Here is a 12,099-nt window from a genome sequence, read left to right on the forward strand (position 1 = left end):
ATATAAGATTATTAAAGGATTGGACACTCTGGAGGCAGGAAACCTGTTTCCGCTGATGGGTGAGTGCCGAACCAGAGGACACAGCTTAAAAATATGGGGTAGATCATTTAGGACAGAGATGAGGAGAAACATCTCCACCCAGAGAGTGGTAGCTGTGTGGAATGCTCTGCCCCAGAGGGAAGTGGAGGCCTAGTCTCTGGATTAATTTAAGAAAGAGTTGGATAGAGCTCTCAAGGATAGTGGAATCAAGGGTTATGGAGATGAGGCAAGAACAAGATACTGATCAAGGATGATCAGCCATGATCATATTGAATGGTGGTGCAGGCTCGAAGGGCAGAATGGCCTGCTCCTGCACCTATTGTCTATTGTCATTTGGATGAATATCCCGTGAAAGAGCTATTCACTTTGTTCCAATTCCTTTCCATTTCCCATAATCTTATTAATTTTATCCATTTCTCTTTTAAAAGCTAGATTGTTTTTCCATGACAAAATCCAGTAGGGTCATCATCTGCTGTATAAAAATACTTCATAAAAAAACCGCTCGCTTTGTTCTTTCAGCGAAGATCTTGTGTTTGTGTTGTTTGATTACCTCTACTTCATATATTTGTCCAATTTTCTTTAAAAGGATTTAATGATTTTGTTCTCAAACATTTACTCAGGCTCGGTATTCCATTCTCTAATAGCACTTTTATATAAAAAGGTTTCTCTTCTGTCATCACTCTGCTGAACTGATAACTTGTTCATTAGTTGTGCATCACAATTGCTGCTGTAATATCTCCTCTCTCTTTATCGATATGGTTTCCCAACCCTTGAGGTCATGAGTAGCTCCATGCTGTACCATGTCAGTGGTTTTAATGTCCTTTCAGAAAGAAGGTGCAAACCTTACATTTGTATAGTTCTTTTCATAACCTCAGGATGTCCTAAAACACTTGCAAACTGCTTAATTGTGTCTAAGTATGGTCAATGTTATAAGAAATGTGACAGCCAATTCACACACCGCAAACTCCCACAAACAGCATTGTACTAATGACTAAATGATCTGCTCTTATGATATTGAAGAAGAGCTAAGTATTGGTTAAGCAATCAGAAATAAATTTCTTGCAGTTCAAAACAGTCTCAAGGAATCTTTAGCACCCATCTGAGAGAACATGCAGAGCCTTGATTTAATGTCTCATATGAAAAAGACAGTGCAGAACTATTTCCAATCAGTGTTTGACCGTCTACCTCAATTTTCGTGTTCAAGTCTTGAGTGAGATCTGAACCCAAAAGCTCCTGACTTTGGGTCAAGAAAGAGCACTGCCAACTGAACCACAGCTGACACAGCCATAATAAAGGCCCAAAACTGCACGTAATGCTTTAATTTGTGCAGTTAATGTTTTGTATTATTATTTCATACTTTCAAATCCAAGCTTCTACTTATAAAACTCAAAATACATTACACTTTTCATGAGTTTAATTTAAAAAGATTGACAAGATCATGCAGCTGTTCTATGATCGAATGAAAGGTCAGGTCCTTTTAAATGATGAATCATCAGCTCCCATTGAGAATGCAAACTGAGTGCAAGAAAGTTCAATTCTAGCACCTGTTCTCTTTAACTTGTTCTTCACTTGTGCCATTAGCCATATAGTCAATGATCTTAATAAGAGAATGTATCTCTGATGTCATTATGATAGTTTGTACTTGAACCTACGACATCTTATTACAAAAATTAAAACTTCTGAGAAAATCATCCAAGATCATTCCCTTTTGGCAGTTTTTAAACTGGAGTTAAGATCCACAATAAGCGATTCAGTCTTTAAGGATTGTTTGGTGTTGTTGATTAGGTGGTGAAGAAAATGAGAAACTATAGAAGTGATGAGAGAAGTCTGAAAGAGGCACCTATTCTATTAGTTGATAGTAAGAAATCTATATTTGTCTTGTTTTGGTTGTTTATCTTTTGGACAATAATACAGGTTCATATGTAGTTTAAAAAAATACAAAGAACTGAGGATGCTAGAAATCAGAAACGAAATTCGAAATTCCTGGAAAAACTCAACAGTTCTGAAGAACGGTCACTGGACCCAAAGCATTCACTTTGTTTTCTCTCTCCACAGTTGCTGCCAGACCTGCTGTGTTTTTCCAGCAATTTCTTTTAAAACATAGAACATTACAGCGCAGTACAGGCCCTCTGTCTTCTTTCAGCTAGCCAATTTCTGATCCAAACCGCTAAATCGCCCTCAACCCATGTCTTCGCATTCTGTGCAATTGCCTATTGTGGGGAACCTTATCAAACGCCTTACTGAAATCCATGTACACCACATCAACTGTTTTACTCTTATCCACCTGTTTGGTCACCTTCTTAAAGAACTCAAGGTTTGTGAGGCACAACCTACCCTTCATAAAACCATGTTGACGATCCCTAATCCACTTATTCCTTTCAAGGTGATGATAAATCCCATCTCTTTACCCACAACCGAAGTAAGGCTCACAGGCCTATCATTACCAAGATTATCTCTACTCCCCTTCTTGAAGAAGGGAACAACATTTGCTATCTTCCAGTCTTCTGGTACTATTCCTGTAGACAATGATGACATAAAGATCAAAGCCAAAGGCTCTGAAAACTCCTCCCTGGCTTCTTGGAATCCTAGGGTAATGTATGGTTTCTTATTATTGACATCCACTTCAGATTCACAGCATTTGGATCACTAGCTGAAAGTCTTTTACAAATCAAAGTTTCTCAGAATAAGTGTTGAAACAAATACCCAAGCACTAACGACCCCCCAAATGTCTACCCTATCACCAATGTAGTATAATGATTGTGGGGTGTTGGATAAACACTCAGAGGTTTTGCAATCCTACCATTGCAAAATACCTTGCTTTTTCTACTTTTAGTCTACATAATTGCCCCAACGCACTTCAGTGATATGAAAACAAAATTAGCAACTAACCCGTGAAGGGGATATGAAGAGTTTAGTTCTGAAGAAGAGTCATATTGGACTTGAAACGTTAACTCTGTTTCTCTCTCCACAGATGGTTCCACCTGACAGAAATCTGTAAGAAATTCCTGCTGAGTGTGACCAGCAGTTTCTGTTTTTATTTGAGATACTGAGAGTATTATGTAGCATCTTCACCCAGCAGATCACTTAAAAGCAGTTACTTCCAGGACGAGGGAAAGACTGAGCTATTTTGGGGGTGTATTCCACATCAGTGGGTCCAGGAAATTGAAGGTGTAGCAGCTCATGGTGAGGTAAAGTCAGTGGGCGTGCACAAATCAAACAATTATAGAAGAAGCTAGAATCAGAGGGACAGATAGTTTGAGGAAGAATAGATTGTAGCACTGTATGAAGTTTCAGAAATGGAAATGGATAAACTAATTGAGAGATCTGGCACTGAGGGTGAGAATTCCAAACTGTGGCCATGTAGATTGCTGCGAGCAAGTCCTCAAGTGGGGCACGGTGCAGGCTAAAATGTGGCTGCCAGAGATTTTGAAGAAATTAATCACAGATGGTTAAGTATTGGAAAGGAAGTTGGAGAACATTGAACAATTGAATCTGGAGGTAAAATATTCATATATTTCAACACTTGGAACTGCTGTGTTGTAATTGTTTTCCTTTAACTTTATTATTGGTGACAGTTGACAACAATCCCTTAATATCGCGGGAGTTGACTTATTATTAGTTTTTACTTTGCAAGTACAAAATGACAGACTTGAAAGGGCTGAGTAGTTTGCAAACTGTCATTCCCCCAGATGAGCTGACCTGCAGGTTAATTAATGGCTCAACCTGAAAAATAATTCAGTAATTCATAATTAATAAACATTTTAGACTTGCTATTCAAGGAATGAAACATTTTATGTGTTAAATAAATCTTTCAAGAGCAAGCTTTATTTGGAAAGAATGTTCTGAACTTAGTGGTTTAGGAGATAGCGTTACTTTTGAAAGACTGTTGGTGGAACTGGAAATTGTTGATTTATTAGTGCACGTATCATTTGGTAAACAATTATTCTTGTTATTGTTTATCATTTATGATTCAAGCATCTTCCCTGAGTGACACTGTCCTTCATGTTGCACTTCAAGACAGTACACAGGAGCAAAGAATGTGGAGTGTTCATATTGTTTTGTTCATCTCTTTCTGTGTTTTCGAGAACTGTGTCGCTTACAACCAAATAGCCACCTAAATTGAACAACATTTTAAAGAATTGTGGGTTAAAGCTGGCATGCTGACTCTCCAGGACACTGTGCATTGATGTCACCAGACATTTCACTACACTTCAGTTTTTAAATGTAAATTATTTACTAATTAGCTTATGTCTAAACTGTGAAAATATATATTCCTTTTCAAGTCTCCATTCCCAATGTGGTTGAACCACAGATGGTTTTATTTGCATTGTTCTATTTCACATTTGAGTCATTTCCAGGAACAGTTTTGATGACGATTTGCCATTCAATTCAGTTACCAGATTTAATTTCTCACTTCAGGTTGTGAACTGGCTGGAAGGACCTGGGTCAGAGCAACTAAGGACTCAATGGGGAATAGGTGATTCGATTCGAGCTTCCCAAGCTTTGCAGCAAAAACATGAGGAAATCGAAAGCCAGCACAGTGTAAGTTTTTTAAAAATGGTTTATGTAGAAGCGTAACCCCGATCAGGGACAAAGACTCAGGAGGAAGTGAGGACCTCAGATGCTGGAGATCAGAGCTGAAAATGTGTTGCTGGAAAAGCGCAGCAGGTCAGGCAGCATCCAAGGAGCAGGAGAATCGACGTTTCGGGCATGAGCCCTTCTTAAGACTCTGATTCAGGCTAGGCAGACTTTTATTCAAGCAAAACCGGATAATGCATGGAGACATCCCAAGGTCGTCCCTGAATCTGACCTCAACGTGAGAACACAATTGTTCCCATAATCTACAGTTCAGATTAGAAGAGAGATCAATGATGCACTCTGGTTTTTAACATTGAAAAACAGTATTTTTATGTATTTTGGGCTAAAATGAACACGCACAATGTTGTTACTGCGCCGTCCCCTTTCTCCATACAACCAATGCTGTGAAACATCTGATCAACGATGGACACTCCAATAGATAGCCCTCGGTTCTCCTGGTTTTCATGATGTCTAACTGCCATTGTAATCTCTAGGCTGTGGGATCTTTCAATGTAATTTATTAATCTGCATTCCAAAGTTACTGGCTGTTCTTCTTTGGACATGGACCTGATTTGCTTATCTCTAAGGACTGCTCAAATTCTGTTGTTTATTGTATTCCATTTGGTTTCTTTATCAAATTATATCACTCCTCTTATTATAAAAAGTAAGTCATAATATTAATTCTGTTATAAAGTTTTATAATTACTCCCACTGTTAGCACTCTTTAGCTAATAAGACAAGGTATGCCCCTAATGTCTTCTCCTAATGCTTTTATTCTGTAATTGCTTTGAAATCTATCTCTGTGATTATTTGAAGAACCTTTAACTAGAACCTATTTCTTAATATGGGTCGTTCTATTATAACGCCCCTTTCGTTAATGTGAATTCGCTGTAACACGATCGATGAATTGGAAACGCTGTTTCTACACTGTGAATTTCTAAAATATGTGTTGGCTGTAATACGATTACAGCGCCAACACTTTATGTGCTGTTTCTACAGCTTAATTTTTCTATAAAGCAAGGTTGCACAAGAACATAACCATTGCATTATAGAACTGACTATTGTAAGTAATTTCAAAGAAACGGCTAATTACTGTGAGATAACTTTAGTTGTTGTTTTCATGGCTGCATGATACTTAACTAATGATGTTTGCCTACTGGGACAACATCCTTTCATTAATGAAACTGGAATTAATTATTTGCTGTAGTTTAATGATGATTCAAAGTTTACTTTTTACACCTCTGTGTTTGTTACAAATCTTCAAATTGTTCATCCTTGAATATTTCCTTATCAAGGCTGTCTCTGCATTCCTTGTAACTTGATGTTCAGACAATGCTCCCTTTTGCCTCGGGAAAACCCCCTTCTCAAAGGCAATATTGTTTCATTTATACGCTGAAGCAGGCTTTTTAAAATTCTGGCCATTTTGATTTCCTTAAAAATATAGGAGCAGGTCCAACAATTTATATTGAACCACATACAGGTTAGTAGGTTTAAGAATGCTAGAGAGTTCAATGAGCCAATTTATTTTATTAGGATTTATAACCATTACTTCAGTTTGCTGGCACGTGAAATATCTCTCAGAAGACAGTGAGAATTTAAAACCAAATTATATAAAATACATCATTTGGTCCTTACTGCAAAACACACCGTTTATCCACTAACTAAAGATGGATCAAGTTAAATTATGTGATTAATATACTTCTGAAAATTATAGGTTGAGAAAGTATCGAATGTTAGGTTATGCTTACTCTAGGGAATGCTTATAAGTCTTGAGCATTGGTGGCAAGACCAACAATTTGTTGTTCATCCCTAATCTGAGAAGGTAGTAGTGACCCAGAACCTTAAAGTTTAGATTATGTGGTTACACCTGTGAAGCTGTTTGGGAAAGTTCCAGGGTTTTGATCACTAATAGTGGAGGAATGGCAATATAGTTTCAAATCAGCATGGTCTGTGCTTTGGAGGGGAATTTTGTAAGTGATAGTGTATTTATGTTCCTGTTGTTCAAGTCCATCTAGGTGATAGAGACTATAAATTTTGAATATACTACAAGAGTGACTGCACTGCAACATCTAGATGTTACATATCAAGCAGGCTGCTTTGTCCTGGATGGTACCAAGTATTGATGGAGCTGCACACATCCAAGCAAGTGAGAAGTATTCTATCGCACTCCTGACTTGTGCCGTGTAGGTGACAGATAGATTTAGATTACTTATTTACAGTGTGGAAACAGGCCCTTCAGCTGAACAAGTCCACACCGACTCTTCGAAGAGCAACCCACCCAGACCCATTCCCCTACATTTACCCCTTCACCTAACACTACGGACAATTTAGCATGGCCAATTCACCTAACCTGCACATTTTTGGACTGTGGGAGGAAACCGGAGCACCCGGAGGAAACCCACGCAGACACTGGGAGAATGTGCAAACTCCACACAGACAGTTGCCTGAGTTGGGAATTGAACCCGGGTCTCTGGCACTGTGAGGTAGCAGTGCTAACCACTGTGCCACCGTGGCTTTGGACAAATTAGTGTTGAGTCACTCACTGTTGAATTCCTAATCTCTTTATACAATGTAGATGAGAAAATGGGTTATGAATAGTAAGTTTGTGGATGCACAAAGATTGGCCAGATGGTTGACAGTGAGGAAGAAGATCTTGGGTTAAAGGAGAATTTGCATGGATCGGTCAGATGGGCAAATCAGTACCAGATGAAAGTTAACACTGGTAGATGTGAGGTAATGCACTTGGAAGAAGTAACAAGACAAGAGAATACTCATTGAATGGCAGGACATTCAGAAGCTCAGAGTTTCACCCAGATTGCTTCATTTTTAGGTATTCCTGGTGCTGCTCCTGACATATCCAGCAGTACTCTTCATTGAAACAATTTTGATTTATTAAGCCCGCTGGCTTTTTTTTTTTGGAGGAAGGTATTTGATGGAATATACCAGACCATAAGCTTAGAGTTTGTAGTTGAATACAATTCTGCTGCTGCTGATGATGACAGCACCTCATGGTTGCCTAGTTTTGAGTTGCTAGATCTGTTTGAAAGCTACCCCATTTAGCCCAATGATTGTGCCACATAACATGATGGAGTATATCCTCAATGTGAAGACAGAGTACACTCAGTGTTTCCTCTAACTGCTATTTAACATGGAGTGGTACTGATTCATAAACAGAGGTGAGTAGCTAATTGCAGGAGGTTTCCTTATCTATGTCAGTAGAAAACTCATATCTGTCCCAAAATGGCAACCTCTAATTTTAAACTTTGCCCCCTAGTTCTGGGCTTACTTTCCATATCCACCTTATCAAGGCAGTTCAGGATCTTGTAACCTTCAATCAAATCACCTAACTCTGCATTCCAATTGAAGCATGTAGAGTCTTATCTTAACTCCTCATAAGACAACTTGCTCATTCCAGTCAGTACGCCTCCTCTGAACCACCTCCCAATGTCTTTCCTTTAATAATGAGACTAAAACTGTACATAGCTCGCAAGATGCCATGTCACTCTTGCCCTATATAACTAAAACGTAACAACCATATTTTAATGTTTGTTTAGTTTCTCTTGAAGTAAAGGATATCATTAGCCACATTAGTTACTTTCTGTACATGCATACTAACATTGAGACTCATACACCAGGGCTACTAATTCCCTTTGTACCACAGAATTCAGCAGTTTTTCAACATTTAAGTAATACTCTGCTTTTTATTCTTCCTGCCAAAGTGAACAAGTTCACATTTTCCCACAATGTACTCCGCCTGATTTTTGCTCACTCATCTTAAGTCTGTCACAACATACTTTCCTACCTATCTTTATTTCATCTGTAAATTTAGCTATCATGTCTTTGCTCCTCTCATATTAAGTCATTATTATACATTGTAGAAAACTGAGGCCTTAGCACAGACCACTAAGGGACTCTGCTGGTCATATCCTGCCAACCAGAAAAAGTGTGCGCATACCTGTTTGCTACCAGCCATACCGCCTTCTTTCCATACTAAAACATTGTCCCCTACACTATGAGCTCCTACCTTGTGCAGTAGACTTTACTGTGGCACCTTGGTAAATGTTTTCTAGAAATCTAAGCACATTGTGTCTACAGGCTCTCCTACATCCAAATGCATGTTGCTCCTTCAAGAACTCCAATAAATTAGTTAAACATGATTCCCCCTATAGGGAACCATGCCAACTCTTCCTTATCGCTCAGTTTTTTCCAAGTGCCCAGCTATTACTTCCTTAATGATTCTAATACCTTTCTAACAATTGTAACACCTTGCCATGACAGATGTCAAGCTAATTGGCCTATAGGTTTCTGTTTTCTGTTGTATAATTTCTTGAATAGAGGAGTTATATTTGCCATTTTACAGTCAACTGAAAACTTAGAGTCGAGCAAATTTCATAAAAGTTGACATTAACACATCTTCTAGCCACCTCTCCTTAAGGCCTGACGATAAACTCCATCAGTACCTGGGACTTGTCAATTCCATCAGGTTGCTCAGTTCTGCTTCCCCAGTGATTTCTAATTTCACCAAATTTCCTCTTTCTCTTTCTTCTCTTGATTAACAGTTATTGCTGACTTTTTAAAATCCTGTGTATGGAATTCAGAAGCAAAATATTTGTTTATTTCATCTGTCATTTCCTTTATTACCTACTATTAATCCCCATTCTTACTCTAAATACCTGTTGAATCTTTTCACAGAATTGTTGTTGGCGTTTGTTCTTAAATGATCATCATGACTGCCATTTTTCTGCACTTTTCCCGTGACCCTTTTTTTATTAGTTCTGTTTAAGTAAACATCGAATGCCTTCTTGAATGTTGTGAATGACTTTTTCTTCACCACATTTCCGGGCGGAACTATAGACAGTACCTCAGCTGATATCTAACTTGTGTTTTGTACAGCTTCATCATAACCTCCCAGCTTTTGTACTCAATGACATTATTAGTAAAGTGCAGAATACAGTTTGCTTTATTAGCTACTCAGCATCTGTCCTACTACCTTTCATAACTTATGCCCATTTACTATCTGGTTTCTCCTGTCCTTGTACACATGTTAGACTTGTACATTTTAATCTATATTCCCGCCATATTTTTTCTGCCAGAATGTCTCACTTCTCCAAATTGAACTTCACCTATCTGTCCAGTCTACCAACTTGGCAAAGTCCTTTTGAAATTCTTTATTGTGCTTCACAGAGTTTACAATACCTAATTAACTCACATTTGACCGTGTGCCTTTTCTAAACCCAGTTATTGTTCTTGAAACATCGCCATTAGCAGAGTTAAACTAACTGGTCTGTAACAGCTAGGTTTATCCTGACAACCTTTTTTGCAGTTCTCCAGTCCCCTAGCACCAGCCCCCAAGTCTAATAACACTGCAAATTTATGGCCCAATTGCAATTTCCATTGACTCTTTCTTTCAATATCTTGGATGTAATTAGTTCTTGAGTGGTTAATTAACAATCCACATAAGGGTCTCTTTAGACTTTCATTTGGCCTGCTGAGTTGGAGATGCATCTCAATGTGTCCCAATCTGGGAGTGATCAGACCGTGAGGGCAGAGTTGACTTCTGCAGCCATTCTCTGGCCTTGCCTCTTCTTGCCAAAACCTAGATTCTGTAATTTTCTTCCATCTTTGAAAAGAACTGAAGTTGCCTTCTGTAGGACTTCTGGGTTGCTTTGGAGCCAGCAACCTCAGCCTCTGAAGTGGCACTGCTACTTGCACTGGCTACTGGCCTATTACTGGCCTACAATTTTGGCGGCAAGGCACATTGCTGTTCCAGAAAATGATGTGTATGTGAAAGCCCCACTAGGTGACCACTTAAGTGCCTGATATCCTGCCTTTCTCTGGTAGCAGGATGTTCCACACGCACTGACATCTGCGCCATACTTTAATTCAAAAATAGAAAATGCTAACCATTGTTTGTCACAACTCTGATATAAGGTGCTTGATAAAAGAACTTGAACTTGATTTGAGGAATAATTTTGAGCTCAACAAATGTTTGAAATGCACTGTCTGATAGGTTGGCAGTGGTTACAGATTCAAAAGTAGACTTAAAAAGAAAATCGGATAAATTGGATCTTCGAGAAAAAAAGCAGGGAAATGGTCAAAGAGAATTAAATTGGGACAATTGGATTGTGTTTTGAAAGAGGTAGCACAGATTGAATGGGCTAAGTGCCTCCTGTGCTGCATTAATTTATAATTCTATCATTTTGTTCAAGTTGTCTGCAAAACGTGTAATGATTAAGGAGAATTGACAGAATAGTTCTTTTATGAATCATCAGCTAAAGGTATGTAATTCTGCAGGCCACCTGAATTTGCTTTACTGTGATATCAAACTTGAATTTATGCAACATTTCTATCTTTGGACTATGCATAGCCAATACCTATAGTATATTATATTAAATGATTGTGGTTCAGAATGAAGAGAATTTCTGAATTTAGGATCTATGTTTCTTATTGTACTTTTATTTCTTGCCTTATTTGCAGGAATGGTTTGCGGTATATGTGGAACTTAACCAGCAGATTGCAGCACTGTTGAATGCCGGAGATGAGGAGGATTTGCTTGAATTAAAAGCCCTTCAACAGCAACTTAGTGATGTTTGCTATCGCCAGGCCAGCCAACTAGAATTCAGACAAAATGTGCTGCAGACAGCCCTTGAATTCCATGGTATTGCTCAGGATGTAAGTTATTTTTTAATAAAACCAGCTTTCACATTTCAGAAACTGTTAAGTAAGTGTTTTTTGATCTCTTGATTTATCATTGAAAGAAGTATGATTAATTCTAATAAATATGATGTTGTTTACTAAACACAAATGGACAAAAGCAGCAGGTTAACTGAGATGTAATAGAAATGTCATATTGCTATATAGTAACATCAAGGACACAGCTGAACAATTATACTTGTAGCAGAAGTGTACTTGTCTGAGTTTGAACAAAGGAAAATATAAGCTTTAAATGAAATACATAAATTTCCCTTTCTCTGGATAGGTAAGCGAGCTATCATACCACATTCTCTCTTACCTGGGTAATTCTCCTTTATATAGCCCTCATCTTCAATTCTTTAAATCCAAGAAACAAAAACGTGAAAGGATTTTGTGGATAGCTGAATTAACCATTCAGTTGTGGCTAGACCATGTGAACCTCTGTTGGGGCTCCACTATCACCTTTTTCCAGGAATATCCTGGATGCAAAGATAAGCCTGCTTTTTTTAAAATACAGTAAGCTGTCATGTTAAACTTCTCTTCCCAGTTTCCCCCACCCTCGCTTCCAACAAGTGCCAAGAACTCATACGTGTCACTAAAATTCAGACAAACTGCCCAGCTGTCTCTGCCACATCCCTCCTTTCCACTAGCTAATCAGCCCAAACTACATCTAAGGTTTCACCCTGACATAACCCTCAACTTGTTTTCTTCCCTAGTTTCCTCAACCCTAATTCTAAAAGAAAATTGACCAACTAAACATCCTTTCCTGCTCAATCTCTAAGCTATCTG

General features: G+C 38.4%; 1 protein-coding gene across 9 annotated transcripts in view; it reads left to right on the forward strand.

Annotated features, from left to right (window-relative positions):
* The window catches only part of sestd1 (SEC14 and spectrin domains 1), a 165,695-nt gene that overhangs the window by 123,694 nt on the left and 29,902 nt on the right, over positions 1 to 12,099 (forward strand). For all 9 annotated transcript variants that reach the window (XM_043693498.1, XM_043693497.1, XM_043693501.1 and 6 more), the window contains 2 exons: positions 4,459 to 4,581; positions 11,095 to 11,289. In XM_043693498.1, the coding sequence (XP_043549433.1) occupies positions 4,459 to 4,581; positions 11,095 to 11,289 (318 nt within the window). The remainder of the gene's footprint in view (positions 1 to 4,458; positions 4,582 to 11,094; positions 11,290 to 12,099) is intronic.

This window comes from Chiloscyllium plagiosum, chromosome 7 (genome assembly GCF_004010195.1).
Source record: "Chiloscyllium plagiosum isolate BGI_BamShark_2017 chromosome 7, ASM401019v2, whole genome shotgun sequence".
NCBI classification, from domain to species: domain Eukaryota; kingdom Metazoa; phylum Chordata; class Chondrichthyes; order Orectolobiformes; family Hemiscylliidae; genus Chiloscyllium; species Chiloscyllium plagiosum.